Source organism: Ammospiza nelsoni, chromosome 2, assembly GCF_027579445.1.
Source record: "Ammospiza nelsoni isolate bAmmNel1 chromosome 2, bAmmNel1.pri, whole genome shotgun sequence".
Lineage (NCBI taxonomy): Eukaryota > Metazoa > Chordata > Aves > Passeriformes > Passerellidae > Ammospiza > Ammospiza nelsoni.
This window is the reverse complement of record NC_080634.1, coordinates 99,499,403-99,517,196: the sequence shown is the minus strand read 5'-3', so window position 1 is coordinate 99,517,196 and position 17,794 is coordinate 99,499,403. Positions and strand designations below refer to the sequence as shown.

The 17,794-nt window shown below is 42.0% G+C and overlaps 1 protein-coding gene across 3 annotated transcripts in view; it reads right to left on the bottom strand.

Annotated features, from left to right (window-relative positions):
- SHROOM2 (shroom family member 2) overlaps positions 1-6,872 on the bottom strand; it is a 117,982-nt gene extending 111,110 nt beyond the window's left edge. For all 3 annotated transcript variants that reach the window (XM_059493746.1, XM_059493742.1, XM_059493743.1), the window contains exon 1: positions 6,627-6,872. In XM_059493746.1, the coding sequence (XP_059349729.1) occupies positions 6,627-6,845 (219 nt within the window). In that variant the 5' untranslated portion in view covers positions 6,846-6,872. The remainder of the gene's footprint in view (positions 1-6,626) is intronic.
- Between the last annotated feature and the right edge of the window lie 10,922 nt (positions 6,873-17,794).

Below are 17,794 nucleotides of genomic sequence, written 5' to 3'. Positions count from 1 at the left end.
AATAAACAGCTGAAAGCAAGTCCTCATAGATTAAATGAGCCATTAGTATAATTGCATTAATTTTTACTTTACCTGTGAAAATCTTCATGTACTGTATCTCTTAAATGCACAGCAAGTAAAAAATCTCCTTAATATCTAGGGCCTGTCTCAAACATCTAGACAAACTGACCCACAGAACTAGATCCATATACATATTAGCTATTCTATGTATAGATTACAAATGCATAGGAAGACTAAATACAAATAGCTTTTCTTAAGAAGAAAGAAGCTCACATATAATAAAACACTGGCTTTGTTACTACCAAACAGTTGTTTCCTCTAATCTATTCACAGCCACGTTTGAATTCCCATTTACCTTATTCTTTCCACATTCCCATACTTTGAACACTCATTAAGCAGGAGAACACACAATGAACCAAGGTCTGCTGATAAAAATAAGCACAGTCTATTGAGTAACTGAGTAAAGCATATGTAGCATATGCATTAACACCACACATACCCACACTGGTTTTCCTCTTAAAAAAGAAACAAAGAAAACCATAAACATGATGGATATCTAGATAATAAATTGCATTACTGCAAAATCTCTGATAACAGCAAGCAACAACTAGAGGTGTCTCGCAGATCTCTTATTTCCACGCCGATGTCTATGATAGCATCCAAAATTCATACTGAAAAGCACACATTAACATATGTATGAACTAACAACCAGAGAAGTTTAAATTGTCCTTTAAATAGACCAAACATTCAGTCAATGCAGCTCTCTCACTCCTATTGCAGTAACTATTCCCACAAAACACACAATTCTTCTGGCCGACTCTACAGACATGAATGATTCTGTTTGTGTTTTCTTTCAAACTAAAAAATCATTATAAACTTGACAGTTTTTGCCCAAGTAGCTGGAAGAGGGAAATGCAGAGGAGATAAAAAGCAATTTGGAACCAACCAGTACATCCAAAACTTAGAAGTTCACTTGTTGTAACAAAGTTTTAGTTCTGATTTTAAACAGAGCACTCTGAGTCCTCTGGAAGATTTTGCCCCTGAAATGTAGCGTGAAACGCACAAAGACTGCAATTTCAGTACTGCAGGCTCACACCATTAAACCCCACTCTCACACTGTTTGACTGCTAAACATGTAACTCAACTGACTTGAGACTTCTGAAGTCACAAGCCTTTAAACTATCCTTTCATTTCAACTCCTTACAGCTTTTAGATCACATGTGGCAATATCCAACATAACTTTTAAATGCACCTTTTAAAACTGGTGCTATTTCAACTGTCAAAGCCCTCAAAAAAACAAAACAAATCACCAAAAAAACAAACCCACACAAAAAAACCCACCAAAAAAAAAAAAAAACACACACACACAAAAAAAAAAACAACCAAAAAACCCCAAACCAAAACAAAAAAAACCCAAAACCCTGAAACCAAAAAACCCTGCAAACCCAACCTCCCAATCTTCAGAGTTCCACACCACATATGAGGGTGCTGGGCTCCACCATTCTGCCAGCCAATTACCAGTCACACTAAAGAGGTCATTCACTAGCCATTAAAGCACTAAAATCGAGACCATTCCCTTCATCAACTAGCTTACCAAATTAAAAGCAATAAGATCTTCCTGCATCAAAGCAAGCCAACTCCTCTCTTCCAGTAATAGAAACCTGGGATCTAATAACCAGCCTCCAAGGAAAGCACCACCCAGAACAGTTTCTATAGCATTGAAAAAAAAAGCCCAATTTTTAACATATTCGGCAGAGGGAAAAATATAAATAGCTACATTATACTATTTCAAGCCTAAAACATTCATTTTAAACACATTTTCTAGTATTTCTCAACTATCAAATTGAGCAACACAAAAAGATCCAACTCAGATCATAAGCCCCTCTTGCAAGACAAGAAGCTGAATAAACGTTCCAAAAGAAACACAGAACATGATCTGATACATTCTTCCATAATTGTTCACTAATACACCTGTTAAAATTCTGACACATACAGGTCAGTAATTCTACTTGGGTTTGATGACCAAAAGAAAATTAACAGAAAACAAAACAGAATGAATAATCCTCCATGTATTATCTTTCTAGAACTGAAGGAAGTGAATGAAATTTGTTGGGATACAGAGACCTAGATTAGAATGCTTTCTTGGCCACAGTACAATGCCTCCTAAGTACTTATAAATCAGCTATTTACACAAATGGCTGCATTTAAGTCGAAGCAGTCAGGAATTTCACAGGATTACTGGTAAATGCTGGTTTTCTGGACATCAAACTTCACAGTCAAGTTTAAGAATTGTTAGTGTCTACAACAGTGCAGCTCACTTCAAACACCTAACTTGGGGAAGAAACTGGTATTTGTGTTTGATTAGGTCCTTTTTTTAAATTAGTTTGTATACAGTATCAATAAAGCTCTTTTACACCCTAAATATTGTTGCAGTATGGTGATGCAAGTAATTGCTTTTAGTTATGTGTTCAAGGCCAAAAAATAAAGAATTATCTAACTAAAACAGTAATCACTTACTACTGACACAAATTAATACAAGTCACATGGAGAAGTCATGCAGCCAGTTAACAGAGAAGCATTTCTTTATACAATTTAAATGATTGTTAGGTTAAAAAAATACAATTCACACCTAACCACAGACAGAAGCACGTTAGGAAAGTGCAGTGGAATAAAGAAAATAAAAGTTCTGAGTCTGATACTCCTTTTTAAAAGGCAGCACCTCCAGCTGGGGCATGAATTCAGCACTGATTCAGGACACAAGAACTCTATCTACTAAATCAACAACAAACTTCTTGCAACAGTCCAGGTTTCACTTGGAAATCTTGCTGAAATGCCAGCCAAGCTCAGCCTTGATTAGACTGCAATGAGATCATAGCTTGAGGAGCTATAGCTGTAGGCTCTTGTAAAGCTGATACTAAAGAGAAATTAATTTAAATGATACATCAATCTTTCTTGAAATGCATGAACTAGAATGTTCTCATATTTATTAATGTAATATGGATAAAGCTGACTGCAGAACAACTTCAGAGTTCTTAAGGATATTGTTAGCACAGGAAGAGGAACGACTTTCTACCCACCACCCACAATCAATAGTATGATTGACACTGCAATTTGGGCATCTCAGATAAGAGCACTTTTAAAGTAAAAGTAATCAAGACAATGCAGCTATGGGAGATTTTCAAGAGATTCACTCCTGAGCTCTCTGACTTTTCATTTTCATTATTTCCAATAAGACCTCCCTCTTCAGATGTTGTTTCTCTAAAAAAGAGGAAAATACAAACTGAGGCTCCTGAGACTTCTAATTACTGTCCTCTAAGTTCTCATTTCACCTTTTGTTGAAATATGCATGCTGCCATAAAAAGCAAGTCCTTTCTTTTAAGATGTCAAATTAGGCAAGAACAAGCTGCCTTTGGGCAATTTTTTTGGAATGTTATCACACACACATGCAGAGATCAGAAAAAATGTAAAGCATTTTTTTAAAGGGACCTTAAAAAATAGTGGTATGCAACACAGTGACAATGCTAAAAGACTTTTTTCTTAAATATTAGCAACACCATTTGCACTTGGGTGGGGCAAGCTTTAGACGACCAGCTATGTTTAAAGATCGAGCAAGCTGTATCATGCACCATTTTTCTCTGTACCTATTGCTGCAATAACAAAAAGGGCAAGAAAAAAAAAAACTAAAAAAAGTCTTGTGCCTGGCAGGTGAACTTGATACTCTGCCTACCTGGTTCTATTTCTGGACTATTTATCCAAGTCTTGTGTCAGGTACAGGAAGAAAAGCTACTGTGAATGGGGAAAGCTGCCCACCCTGAAAGTGCTGGGCCCACGGCTGGGCACCAGCAGTGTGCCTGAGCACTGACCTCTCCGGGGCAAAGCACTTCCCTCACAGCATCAATCATGGAATGGTTTGGGCTGGAAGGGACCTTTAAAGGTCATCCAGTGCAACCCCGCTGCAATGAGCAGGGACAAAACTCCAGCAGCTGAGCACACACTTACACCCCGGCAAGGCTGAACACATTTTCTCCTCTTTAGCTTGCCTTGCTTTCTCTCATTATTGGCAGTTTAGTGGATCAAAAGACACTGTTGTTTTAATTGACTTAATTTCTAAAATATTCCCAAATAGTAGTTACTGCCAGCATTTGCCCTAGACTCTCCCCATGATAGTAGTAAAAAATTTCCCTTCCTATCAGCAAGTGAAATAGCCACACAATCAGAGAAGTGGAGAAGTGTATTACAGAGAAAGTGCTGAACACCATGTATTTACTCATGAATTTTCAATCACAGTATTTTTTGGTGCTACTTCTCTGGCAGTTGTGCCACATATGCTAAATAAAGTGGCAAATATTTACAAACACAGACTTCTCAGCATTTACATAAAGGTGCAACTTTCTTCAAAGGCTGATCTTGCTTTTGAGACTGCAAAAGCGCAGAGACAAGCAGAATTTTAGAAATCCCCCTTAAGCAGCTGCTATCTGAGACTCCATTCACACCTTGTCACATTCCTCGAAGAGTTGGCAGCTGTCGTCATCCACCCTCACTTCCCCAGAGATGCTCTGGACTGGAGTGAGACAGAGCTTTATGGCCAGCTAAGGCTTAAGCACAGATTCAATCCACAAACCCAGGAGGTTTTCCACAGCTGTCCTGAAGGATTTAGTCCACTGGCTTTTCCTGGGTCTCCCACTGACCAGCCATCAGTCCTCTGAGAAGGAAGGACACGTGCCACAGAGAAAAGCACGGGTGAAATGGCATCTCCTCATCCTGGCAGCCCAATGATCCTCACTCAAGAACAGGGTAACAAGGTCAGAGCTCTCTTCAGCTGAGAGGAGAGAAACCTTACATCTCCTGCAAGGAGGGGCTGCTTTAACCACTCTCTTTTAAATTATTCTTCCCACCACTAGAAGCAGTACAGTAAAAACCAAAACACCGTGATGGGTGGACCAAATCAAGATGGAAAATTTTGCAGATAAAAAATCATAGTCCTAGGCACACAAGTTTCAGTCCCTGGTTTCAAAACTATTTCTATACCATGTATCCAAGGGCAAACAGAAATATATTCCAAAATTTAATCCTAGGTCTGTACAGACGGACCCAGATTGCTCTTCCACACAGAGCAGCACAGCTGTGTGGCTCCTTAATTATTCTCTTGCAACAGACCCAGTTTAAAAGGTTCCCAGGCACACTCACTTCTCTCCACATACCACAGCCACATCCTCATGCCACAAATACTTATGCATGTTACTTAATGCCTAGGTAACATTATGAATAAGCATCACTGATCAGTCTTTAGATGTAGCATTTATTAGCCATTAGCAGAAAGGTGGAATTATTTGAATTGGAACTTAATAGCTGGTGCACACATAGAAAAATAGCTCTGCTCTCCTTCTCTCAAATGCTCCCAGCTTTGCTGTTCCCTAATTCAGGACAGTGGTAAGCAGCCAACACTCTTGCAGTCATTTTTCAGCCTATACATCTGACACTGACTGTTGTTCCTTGAAAAACAGCACTAGGGAAGTGATCTAGAAACAGATGGTTTGAAAAGTTCTCACTGGGAAAGTTCATAACACAGTTGTTTCAAGGGTGGGAGAAGGGAGCCAACTAGAAAACTCACAACAAAACCAGATGAAAAATAAGATTAGTAAAATTTCTGTTGCGGATAAACCAGGACTTGTTGACCTCTGACACTCTCTGGCACTTTCAAAATGGGAACAGGCAGAGTCCGGAAGACTTGGAGACAAAAGCATGTATATAACTTTCTGACAGATCTTGAGCAAAATGTGCTTTTCTAATGTGACTTTTTTTTCACTACAACATATGGATCTATTTTCATGTGCTTTCACTGTGTAACATGAAAGCTGTCTTAACTTCAAAAACCAACAGTTACTGAGAATGGGGGCTCTTAAGTCAAAACACATCCAGATGAAAAAAATATTCTAAAAAACGTGAAGCATTTCTTTAACTTGTGTCCAGTACACTGAGAGTAAAGCTATAAAGGACAAGGGAAAAAAAAAAAAAATAATAAAAAAACACAAAAGAGAAAAAAAGAAGGCAACCAGATAGTACATATATACCCAAGCATGTCCCTCTACTCGGCTTCGGTGCATGGATTTGATCACTGTCCACAAGACCTTTTTGTTTAAAGAAGGGACAAACAAAGGCTATCCTAATTACTTAGAATCTGCAAGTGCAACGGCAGCTGATAGAACAGCCTCGGAGCCGCGAGTTTCAGTCTCCATGCCCTCTGCGCCAGGAGCCCGGAGGGAAGGAGGGAGGGACCAGCCCAGCAGAGGGTTTCGGGTCCCCCAGCCAGTTACCAGCGCCACAACGACGGCGCCGGCTCTTCACTGGGGCGTACGAGCGGAGCCGCCACGCTGCCTGCGCCCAGCAACCTGTTGCCCCCAGAGCTGACGGGATAAGCCCCGCACGCTCCGGTGCCGCTCCCCGGGCGCTGGCGGCGGCCGTGGGGCCCAGAGCGGCCCCGGCCGGCGGCACCTGCGCCGAGCGCGCTGCCCCGCGGTACCTGCGCCCCGGGCTGCGGGAGGGCGGCGCGGCCGGGCTGTCACCGCCGCGGGCACGGCAAAATGGAGCCGGCCGGACCCACCTCCCCCCGCCCCGGCGCCGCTCACCTTGGTGATGATGAGGGGCTCCCCGTGCTCCCGTCCGCCCTTCACCGTGAAGCCCCAGGGAGCCCCGCCGGTCAGCTGCACCTCCACCAGCTTGTAGCCCTCAGCTGCCCGCTGCTCCACCATCACCATGACGGGCCCCGGTTCCACCAGCCCGCCGCCGAGCCGAGGGTCGCCGACGGCCAGCCGCTCTCGTCCGCCTCGCAGCCCCACGTCCTCCATGGAGCGCCCGTCGCCGCCGGGGCTGGCTCGCCTCCCGGCCGCTCCCCGGTGCGCGCCAGCCGGCGGCTGCCCGCGGAGCCACCTACCCGCCCCGCAGCGCCGGCCGGCCCGGCCCCATCGGCGGCGAGAGAGGGCTGCTCCGCCCGCCCCCTCCCCTTCCTCCTCCCCCGCAGCCCGCGGTATTGTCTCACGCCGAGGCCGGAGCCCGGCGGCGGGGGGGCGGCACCAACTTGTGGCAACTTGGCGGCGGGGCAAAAGCCGCCGAGCAACGCGGGGTGCTGGGAGGAGCGCGGCGGGGAGAGGCGCCCCCGCCTCCCCTTCGCCTCGGAAAGAGGACGAAAGCCGCGTTTCACCAGCGGGGCAGCCGCTCGCCCCTCCCAGAGAGCGGCAGCCCCGCAGCGCGATCCCCCGGCCGAGGAGGAGGAGGGGAGAGAGGGGAGCAGCCCCGGGCCGGCCGCCAGACAAAGGCAGCGGCGAGAAGGTCCGTGAGCCCAGAGTCACCCTGGGGCCGGGGCCGTACCCGGGTCACCCCACCACAGCAGGGGCGGCCGCGCCTCCCCTCCGCCCCCGTTCCCAAACAAAAGCGGCGAGCAGGTGGAGGGTGGGGTGAAAGGGCGGCCGGCGGCTGCGGCCGCCCCCCGGGCAGGAACGCCCCGCCTCCGCCGTGCCAGGCGGCGGGGGGCCGGGGCGGGGAGCGCAGAGGGGGCCGGCTCTTGCCGGCTCTTCCCGTCTCGCCGCGGGGTTCGGGGAGGGGAAGCCGGGCAATGCGGGGGGCAGGTCAGGGGCAGCCGCAGCGGGACCGAAGGAAGGAGGAGCTTTCCGCCGGCCCCTCCCGGCCCGCGCTGCCTCCACCACCTGTGGGGCGGGAGGGGCCGCGGGCTCCGGGCCGCGCTCTCCCGGCCGGCCCCTCTAGCGGCAGCCCCGCGGCACCGCCCGGCCCGGCCCGGCCCCGTCCCCTCCCGCCGCCACAACGGACGGGCCGGGCAGCGGCAGGAACCGGCGGGAAACACAGGTGAAGCTTTCAGCGAAGAAATCCAATAGAGAAGAGATTTGGAGTCCCAGATTTTAAAAAAAGTTTGATGGCAGAGTGCGAGGCAGGACTAGAAGTGCTAATCTGAAGGCAAATCTTGAATGGGAAATAAATGCAGGGTTTGGGTTTGCCTGATGCCTTCACTGAGTTAGTGGTGAGGCTGGGAGTGAAATACTTATTTCTTTGCAATTCTCCCGGTTTAATTGAATCACTTTATAGGAGGTTTCAGTGCCTTAAATCAGGACCAGGCTTGGCCTGGAGTACCAGCGTGCTAACACACAATCCTCCTTGGCATTTCACTGCCAAACAGGCAAACTACTGCTTGATCTAAGATAGAGGGGAAATCTCTATTTTCGTTTGTGAAAGACTAGTGAACCTCAAAGTACTTTTTCATGTGGCGAGCTGTCTCATGGAGGTGCCTGGTTATATGCAGTGGATTTTACTCTTTTGTATGATGATGTAACAGGTCACATAATTTGCATTCTGAAAGTGAATCTTGGGACATTCTGATTATGTGGTTTGTTCCTCTAACTCCTGTTTCAATTGGTTTATTTCTCATAAAACTCTCCTGCCTCAAACAAAACCTTTATTTTTATTTTTTTTCCCCCTACAGTACTTCTAGGATTAGCTACAGGATGTTTCTTCAACACCTAAAGAAAACTTTGGGATCAAAACACCTGAACACCTGAGGTGTCAATCCCAGCAGCAGATTGGAGAACATCTAGAAAAAAGAAAAATATATGATTAGGATGATTGTTGTTCACTTGTGATTAAGGGACAGAAGGAATAGTGGAGGGGGTACTCAAACTCATGCATTCTTTTATGAGAATCCTGCAAAATACAAACCTTATACCAAACCTAGGTAATGCATCAAGTTATTTAAGGTCTCTAATGACTCGCAAATCCTCAGTCAGATTTTTTCTGCAATTATTTTCTGTCATATAGGTAAGCAGAAATTCAAGTAGTTTTCCCCATGTCCTGTCTCCAATTCTTGGAATCTGAAACAGAGTCTTCATTTAATGTTTGTGTAACACATATCAAGTTGTCTTCACAGCAATGTGTACTCAGTAACATATAGCTGGAAGTTTTAAGGAGCTGCAATATGCAATTTGTTTTCTGTAAGTGTGATAATGAAAGGAAGATACAGAATAATTATTTAAACTTTAGTGTATCCCCAAGTAAGCACATTGAAATGAAAATTAAATAGCTCACATTACTAATGTGAAGAGCAAATATTGCTACCAAAAAATGTCTTCTCTGTTTATATCCCCCCTTTTTCAACTGCCAAACAGTAATTCTTCATCTTGAACATTTTTTTTGTCTATAGAAGTGCAAGATTTACATTACTGTTCTGGCTTTTAGAATAGGTCTTAAAAATTCAGTATTGAAGCATGATGAGGAAATCTGAGCACAGATTTTAAAACTGGAAAATCTAGAACCAGGAACTGGCAGCTATTGAAAACTGTCAAATTCTGCTACTGTAATTACATCAGTGGAAGATGTGGACATGTAGCTCTTGGGACAGCAGTAGCCTAAAGGAGGCATTTTGTTCTACAGAATTTATTCAACCTCCATTCTTTCTGTTGCACATATTAAACAAAGGATTTATTGAGTGGATTCTAAAATATTGCTTTTCATTTGTGTGATAAGAGAACCAATGGTAACTGTATTTGCCTAACAAAAGCCCTGGTGAGCAAAGCTTTCACACTCCTGGTTAAGAGAAACCTCAGTAAAGAAGAAGTTTCTAGCTAATGCTTGCTTAGAACCTGATAGCCTGACACAGTTGTCAAGCAGATCCTCTGTTTGTGGCTGACAGCTCAGAAATCAGACTTCCTTATCTTGAATGACACCTTTTTTGCCTTTTATTCTTTGATGTTATCAATATTACTAAGAGACCACAAAGCAAAGTTCTTTTTACATATGTTTGACCAGCCAAAGCAATAAAGGAAATCTTTTTTGTCACATTGGTCAAATTTCTGTCAATTTCTTTTATATCCTTCCTCTCTGTGAAATCTGAAGCTTATTCAGAACTCAGCTGGAGACTTCTACTTTTGTTCTTCTTAAAATATTGTGATAATTTTATTACTTGAATTTCTACAGCTTCTGCCAGTCTTCATAAGGTTTCAAATAGTCATAAAGAACAAAGGATTTATTGAATGGATTCTAAAATATTACTTTTGATTTGTGTGATAAGAGAACCAATGATAACTGTATTTGTCTAACAAAAGCCTCAGTGACCAAATCCTCAGCTTTTTCTCTTGTCAAGTATTTTCTGAGCACACAGAAGTTACCAAGAGAAGGTAGAAATGCAGGATACATCAGGGTGCCATAAATATATCAAAGGCAGTAACAGACCACTTTTTCACACTGAGGACAGAGAATGATGCAGCTATCACCAGCAAGGTATGAAAGGGATCCTTTAGTGTAAAAATATGTGCCAAAGATACATGTATCAAAGATGCTTCACTGTGATACACAAAAGTTACCCAAGAGCCTTCTCCTGCTGTGCCAAAGGAGCAATCAGACTTCTATTAGGAGATGGTTCCCACATCCCCAGACAGTGTGTCTGGGGATGCGGGAAACAAAAAGCTTTCTGCAGTAAACCAGTCTCCTCCCATAGTACTTCATGTCATCCTACTTTGGTACTTGAAGCTTAATTAACAATTTCAAGTGAAATTTTGTTCTACAGAATTTATTCAACCTCCATTCTTTCTGTTGCACATATTAAAACTCTCAGTTCCCTACTTAGTCACTGAGATTATGAAAACTGTGAATAAATTACTTTATGGCAGGATTTTATTTGAACAGGCACAGTAGGATGTTAAATCACAGCCTGTTTCACCTTTGTCGCTGTACAAAACCTATCTTTTCCTTAAGGCACAGCACCTTGCAGTGAATTGCAGAGGATACCTGCAGGGTGGCTCTAGAATAGGCTGCTTTACTCTCATTCCTGAGGCCATTCATTGTGCTGGACATCACAGTGTCAGGAGGGCTTTGTTTTTTTCCCAGAAGCCAAGAAATTTGAGCGATGTAGAGGCTCCTGACTCAGAGAGTAAAGAACTGAGGTGAGGTAAGCCTTTACAACCTCCCACTTTGTCACCAGCCCTTCCGGAGCTAACCACCAAACATCAACAGGCTGGTGAAGAGACAAAGTGCCTCTGCCTCAGCCATACAAAATCAAAGGCTCATGCCCTGCAGCATGCATAGTACATTGACAATTTAAGTTCAGATGCCAAAAGAGAAAAGCTGATCCATGGTACATATTCTGTGAGAAATACAGGATCATGGAATGGTAAGAAGGGTTCAAAGGAACCTTAAAAGATTATTTAATCCAATGTCCTGTGGGAAGGGACATTTTTCACTAGATCAAGTTGCTTAATGCCCCATCTAACCCAGCCTTGAACACTTCCAGTGATGGGGCATCCACAGCTTCTCTGGGCAACCTGTTCCAGTGCCTCACCATCCTCACTGGAAATGATTTCTTTGTAATATCTACTACCTCTTCCCTGCCTGTCCCTTCTGAGTTTACAACCACTGATGGCAGCCCTCCAGTCATGCAATTCATATTCACCACATTTCAGTAATAGTGATTAGACTGTAACTCTCTAGTTGCACAGTGGCTTGCAGCTCTTTCCTGTTTCCAGCTCTAATGTCTTTGAAAATTATCATCACAAAGACCAAAACAACTGAAATAGTGATAAGAAGTTCCTGCAACAGAAGTGGATGGATTTTTTGATCAAGCAGTTCAAGGTTTGTCAAGCTGCTGGCAGTCTGTTGTGGAGTCTGAAAGTCCTGAGAACCTGGAGAAACAGGTTGAGTAGCAGCCCAACAGACAGACATGCTGGCATATCTGGGAACCAGGAGGCTTTCCTTTGGAAACCTGCCATGCTGCTTCTGATGGATTCAGCATAATCATGCTCTTCTGCAAAACTTTGATTCCAACAAATTACCCATTTTCCCAGAATGAAAAATACCATGTTGTAAAGTTCCAGCAGGATGTCTCTGATTTAGTCACCTTAAAAGCCTTTCCCAAGTGTGTCTTGTTTCTCCTGTATTGCAAGTAAGGCTTCATAAGCACATAATTAGTGCTGGAGAAAACCTTAGAAGTTCTCAACCTTTCAGATATATATAACTCAAATACTTGATGAACTCTTTATTTCTTTACAATTAAAATAAAATCTGTGTTCTTTATCTAAAGCTTTCTATAAAGGTGAAATTCATACAAGGATACCAGTTCAGATGATGTTCAGATATTTCTGTCTCCCATTATGATTTTGATTCAAACTTTGTTCAGTTCTCTCTTATTCTCACAGCACATGAGCTTTGTACTTCAAAGCAATTTTCTGAGGGTGACAACATGAACTGTGGAAGAAGGCTGAGAACTGAGGCTTTGAATGGCCAAGAGAAAAAAATATTACAATTTGCTACAAATAATATTCTTGACTGAGATCTTGTGACCTATTTGACCTGTAGAGAAGAAAGGGAGATGAGTCTAACACAGACTCCTATAATCCATAGCCTGCTTAAGGACTTATAATTTTCACAACACTGCATGATAAAAAGATTGATAGTCAAAGAAAAGGGCAACTTTTCATTTGGTTGCAGAGTCAGAAGATAGCATACAGCTAGCAAGAGGAGGTGAATAGGTAACCAGTTTTCCCTGGAGATGTAGTTTTCAGCTTGTAGTGAAGTTCAGGCACATGTTAAGTCCTGCCTTGGGCCACATTCCCTCTGGTATCAGTGTATTTGTTCCCTTTCCAGTTCCTACATTATTGCCCTTAACCAAATCATATTATGTCTCAGAGTTCCACTTTACAGAGAAACCAAAGAGCAGAGTGAGAGCACAGAGGCTGAAATACTGGTACGTGACAGTCCTTACTGTTTCATTGTCAGCAGGCTGACTAGGCAGCACTTGGACACAGTTTGGGGGATGATGTGGGCCAGGGACCATTGCTGTGAGGCCCTAAGGATGCCATGCTTTTTTAGTTGTGGAAGAGAGTCCAACAGCATATGCATATATGCACTATATAACTGCATTTGATCAATGTATGTGCATTGCAGCTTCATTAACCTGGGAATTTTTTTTTGCTTCATGAAGTTTCATCATTTCAGTGAAGCATCATTTGTAATATTTATTCTTGCTACCAAGTTTCTGATCATTGTACATTAGGGAGTGCTTTTCATGGTCCATCTTCTTTGATAACACGTGTTACATGATAACATTCTCTGTACAAACTGTACTGTGCTGCTTCCTCTCATGTACCATAAAACACTGACCCATTTTAAATATGTGAGGGATAGTCTCAGAGGCTAACAAGAGTCTTTAATGCATTTAAACTTTGATATCAGAACATGTTATATCTGAATTCTGTACTTGCTGAAGATGGTCAGTGGAGCCAAGATGGTAATGGAAAATGCAAAGGGAGGGTTTCAAATGCTCTTTGTGCAGAGAATGCTCCCAAGGCTTTTAAAAGGTAAGATAAATAGCAAGAGGCTGGAGTATGCATGAGAGCAGACAAAAGCCTTGTAATCTGGTATTTTTCACTTGGACTTTGTCTTCATTTGCTAGCTATTCCCAAACAAACATTTTTCTGCCTATCAGCCATGTATAAATAAATCTCTCAGTGCTTTCTATAAACAGACACAGTTTCTGCATTACAACTGACCTTTCTACCCTCAGCTTGATTACACAGAACATGCACCATGTCCAGGTGAAGGTCATAGGATGCAGAATCTTGTGAGTGTCCATCTAAGCATGCATAAGGCTTGAAGTGCATGTTCTTTTTTTGTTGCAGTGCCATAGGAGTTTGCCCTAAAGCATCAGGTGTGCTCAAGAGGCTGTGGTCAGCAGTGGCAGATGCAGGGTATTGCATGAATGTGGTGATATTAAGGATGATGTAAGGCTGGTTTGGGCATGCCCAGGAGTCCAGGGGGAAGAAGTTCTTTCTGTGCATGCCTCTTCCTCACAGACTGCTTTTTACTGAAGGTATAGGTGTGCTCTCCTCTCAGTTCTGCTAGCAGAACTGTTAGCAGTTGATAGGATATTTGAGGGAATCCTTTTGAATCATATACATGAGTAAAAATGGAACATTCAGATTAGCTTTCCCTGGCTGGTGTTTGGCTTAGAAAGGATGAGGCTGTAGAAGGTACTGCTTCTTTAGCCTGAATTTTGTGTAAAGCAGACTCATGGCAATGGAGCATTGTTAATAAAGTCCTGAGGAAACAGCTTTGGGGTGGGGGTATATTGCCCATCTTCTTTGTTAACATAGATCCTGTCAGAACCTCAAAATTTAATTTCTTTTGAAGATCTGAATTTGTGGAATATTAAAGGTATGTAGAGGATTGCTCTCAGAACACTGCTTTTCTGAAGCTGTTTTAGGACCAATCAATTTATTGAAATTGTCCTCACAGGAAACTGACTAATAGAAGTAGCTGATGTGGCCAAGCTGTAATAGAAAAGTATAATGTAGCTATATTGCTCACCTAAATATATATCCAGTAAAATACATTGGATGCTCATTACTTTTTCCACCCTGGACTGTGAAGTCCACCTCTGACAATGAAGTTGTGATCTTTAGTCCTGAAGAGTAGAAAAGTCAAAAGAGTGGATCACAAATCCTTTCTGCACTACAATGTTTCTGCTGCTATTACTGCATTTCCTCTGGATTCTCTGAGCAAGCTAAGCTGTGGTTTTTAGCTATCTGCTCATTTCCGAGACTTCGAGACAACAGTTTGTGGAATAGAAGGTGGAAACTTTCCTTCACCCAGGATGCTGCAGGTCTGACTGCTGGCCATGCAACCACTGCAGAGTTAAAATCCTGGTGAAGCTCATAGGGTTTCCAAGAGGAACATTGTCTGGTGTCTGTGGTCTGGACCTGGACTGTACACTTTGTCTGATTTCTCTTCAGTTACACTTGTTTACAGCGTCCAACAAGACCATCTAATTGGCTATGGTACACTGAGATTTTTATCAATTCAATAGAGCCTTGGAGAGTTCTTGCACTGTAAGAGCAATGAAGTTAGTGCTGAAGTATATTTTGATTAGATTACATAGACTGGTCTGAGGACACAGGTTTTATAAGAGAAGTTTTTGGTGCTAATGGGCTTTGAAAATATAACTGCTGGATGGTGGGAGATGTAATCTAACAAGATCCAACCATCTAGCAATTTTATCAAGGATATAAGAGTGTCCTACCTAATTTGTCCTGAGGGAAATTATTCTTCCTTTGGAAGACACTGAGGACAGGATAGGCATTCAACTTTTGTAGGTCGGGGTACATGCCTACAAACATTACTATCCAATTTTCAGTATCACAGTGTGTGAGAGATAATATTCTTTCTTTTCACAGTCTTCTTCATCAACCAGTTTCTATTCAAACTGTGTCTTGTGGTGTGCATAGGTGTGGGACAAGGTCTCTTTATTACACATTTGCTGAAACTGGGATATTTTTGTTCTGTGAAAGAGTGTAACAATGACAGTGACTAAGGGTGGAATTAGTTGATAAATTAGGCTGGCCCCAAAAATCCATCTCAATGCAAGTTCAAAGACTGTAATATTCTCAGCATTGGCCTAGAGAATAGGGGATTTTTTTTTCTTCTAATCTCTAAGCAAAAATAGTTTTCTTCAGTTTTATGGACACATTTTTCTACTCAGTTATTTTGTACTTCATCTGTATAAATCTTGTTTACTAGTTTAAATACATTAGAGGTACAGTTTAAAAAACTAATTTGTGTATGTTTCTTCACAAAAGCCAGATAAGATAACATTTCCCTGGAGAAGGTACGTTGTAAATCAATAAAATACAAGTAACTTGATTGCACCAGTCAAATACACACAGTTATTTAGATGCTCAAGTACACACTCATTTGATATGTTTATGTTTTTATTCTTTGAGAAAACAAAAAGAACTCAACTATTATTACTTTTATGCAAATGAGATACATTTATCCTCAGCCTTTGAAATTAATATTCACCATCCTTAAAAGTAAATTGTTATTTTACAATTCTATAATTGTATTTAAAAGACAGAGGGAAAGAAAATGATTTCTGTTTTTCTTTCAGTAGTTTTTAATGGAGGCAGTAGCTGTTATAATCTGTTATAAAATGTTACACCTTGAGTATCACTATTGTTCCAAGAGCCCTAATTTTACAGACAACTAGGAATAGCAATAATGGAGTGTGAATTTCTCCATTCATTTCAGTTATGCATTAAATTAAAGGTTTAAAATTACCTTTTAAAAACTAGTACAGCTAATTATGGGACAAACATGTCTCACAGTTTTTTCCAAATTAAATCTAATTGCAGGAGGTCTGGGTAGATAAAATAAAGAATGGTGCTAAAGCATGTGAAAGATTTGTATAAGGAACATTTTGCAGGATCTGTTGCAGATATCATAACTGCATCCATTAAGCTTGAAGACAGACCCAGCTTTCTTCAGTATGGGAAATGTTATGTCAGGTAATGTGTAAAAGACTATGAGATCCTGAACTTTGATGAAGTATAGCTTTTACATTTGTGAGGGGGCTAAGATCTTCACTGGGACCTGTCAGGCAGTGGTGCATTGAACTGTACACATAAACAAAACCAAACTATTCTGTGTCTCTATATCCACAAATTTCCTTTTCCTTTGTAAACCAGTGCTATAGTCCCAGACTTAATTAAAGCAGTGATTAAAGTATGTGCAGCTGCACACTCAAACATAAGCCATACCCACACTCCTTAACAACAGAAGTGCATGCCTGTCATATTTTTGTAAACCGGTTGCTTTCCCTTCGAAGAAGGCAAGCCAGTGTTTCATCTTAGCTGGTCACAGACTGGGATGAAAGGTTGTGTTCTGGGTCCAAGAAGAGAGTGAGTAGGTATTTCTAAAAGTATGGAGCACATAGCTGTTTCCAAAGGAACACAGTATTGTTCTCATCCTTAAGCGCACTGTTGCCAATGTCCAAAATCGTGACTGGAATTTTCAGTGCTATGCAGTGTTGTGCAATGTTGTACTTGTGCTGTGAGTGTGATTGATTGCTGTTTGCAATGCCAGGAGGGGTTTATTTTTAGTATTTCTTGTATGTGTGCTAATGGTTGTCTCCAAGCTACATCATTTGCTTAGCTGAGATCCTGTCTTGGTACAGAAATGAGACATACCATGTCTACCTTCCTCATACACAGGCAGAAGTGAGAATTGTGTCAATAACTTCAGAGAGTAGGGAATTAGGACCTGTAGAACGATGTAAGTTTTGTAGAATACTAAATAAAGATCCTTAACAAGACAAAATAAGTATTCTCTTATTTGTTTCACTACTTTTTCTGCTTCCTTGCCTTTGTCCCCAGCTTTTATCTTCTTATTTTCATAATCACAAGAAGCCAAATTAATCTTGAGTATAAGACTGCCAAACCAGTTTTGAATTTCTTTGACTGTTCTAGCTCTCTATACATTGAGCCCAGCAATGAAAACCAGAGACTAAGATCAGCCTCAAATGTTGGCGTATTTTAGACACCTCTACTTCTATCATGGTAAGTATCAGTTCATTCATGGGTCACTTAATTTTCCTTTTTGCATTAGGTATCCTACAGGTCATGTGCTTTGCTTCCAATAAAAACCACGTACTCCCTCTGAAGAAACTATGAAATCAAGTCCTGAGAAATTACAGGAGGGAAGGAACCCAGGAGAAGAGGTTAAAAACCAATGCTCCACTCAGAGGAATAAAGCAATAAAAGGAGTGGGCACAGCTGGCAAAACTGTGGCAAGAATAGAAGGGACGTATAAAAAAATTAATCTCCAGAGTACAGGAGTACAATTGAGTAATGAAAGTAGTTTCAAAGTGGCTGGAAAAAAAAGGGAGAGAGAAGTTAAAATAATAAAATTGTAAATCCACATGGACAGAGTAGAAGATCACAGTCAAGATCAATGAAAACAAACAATA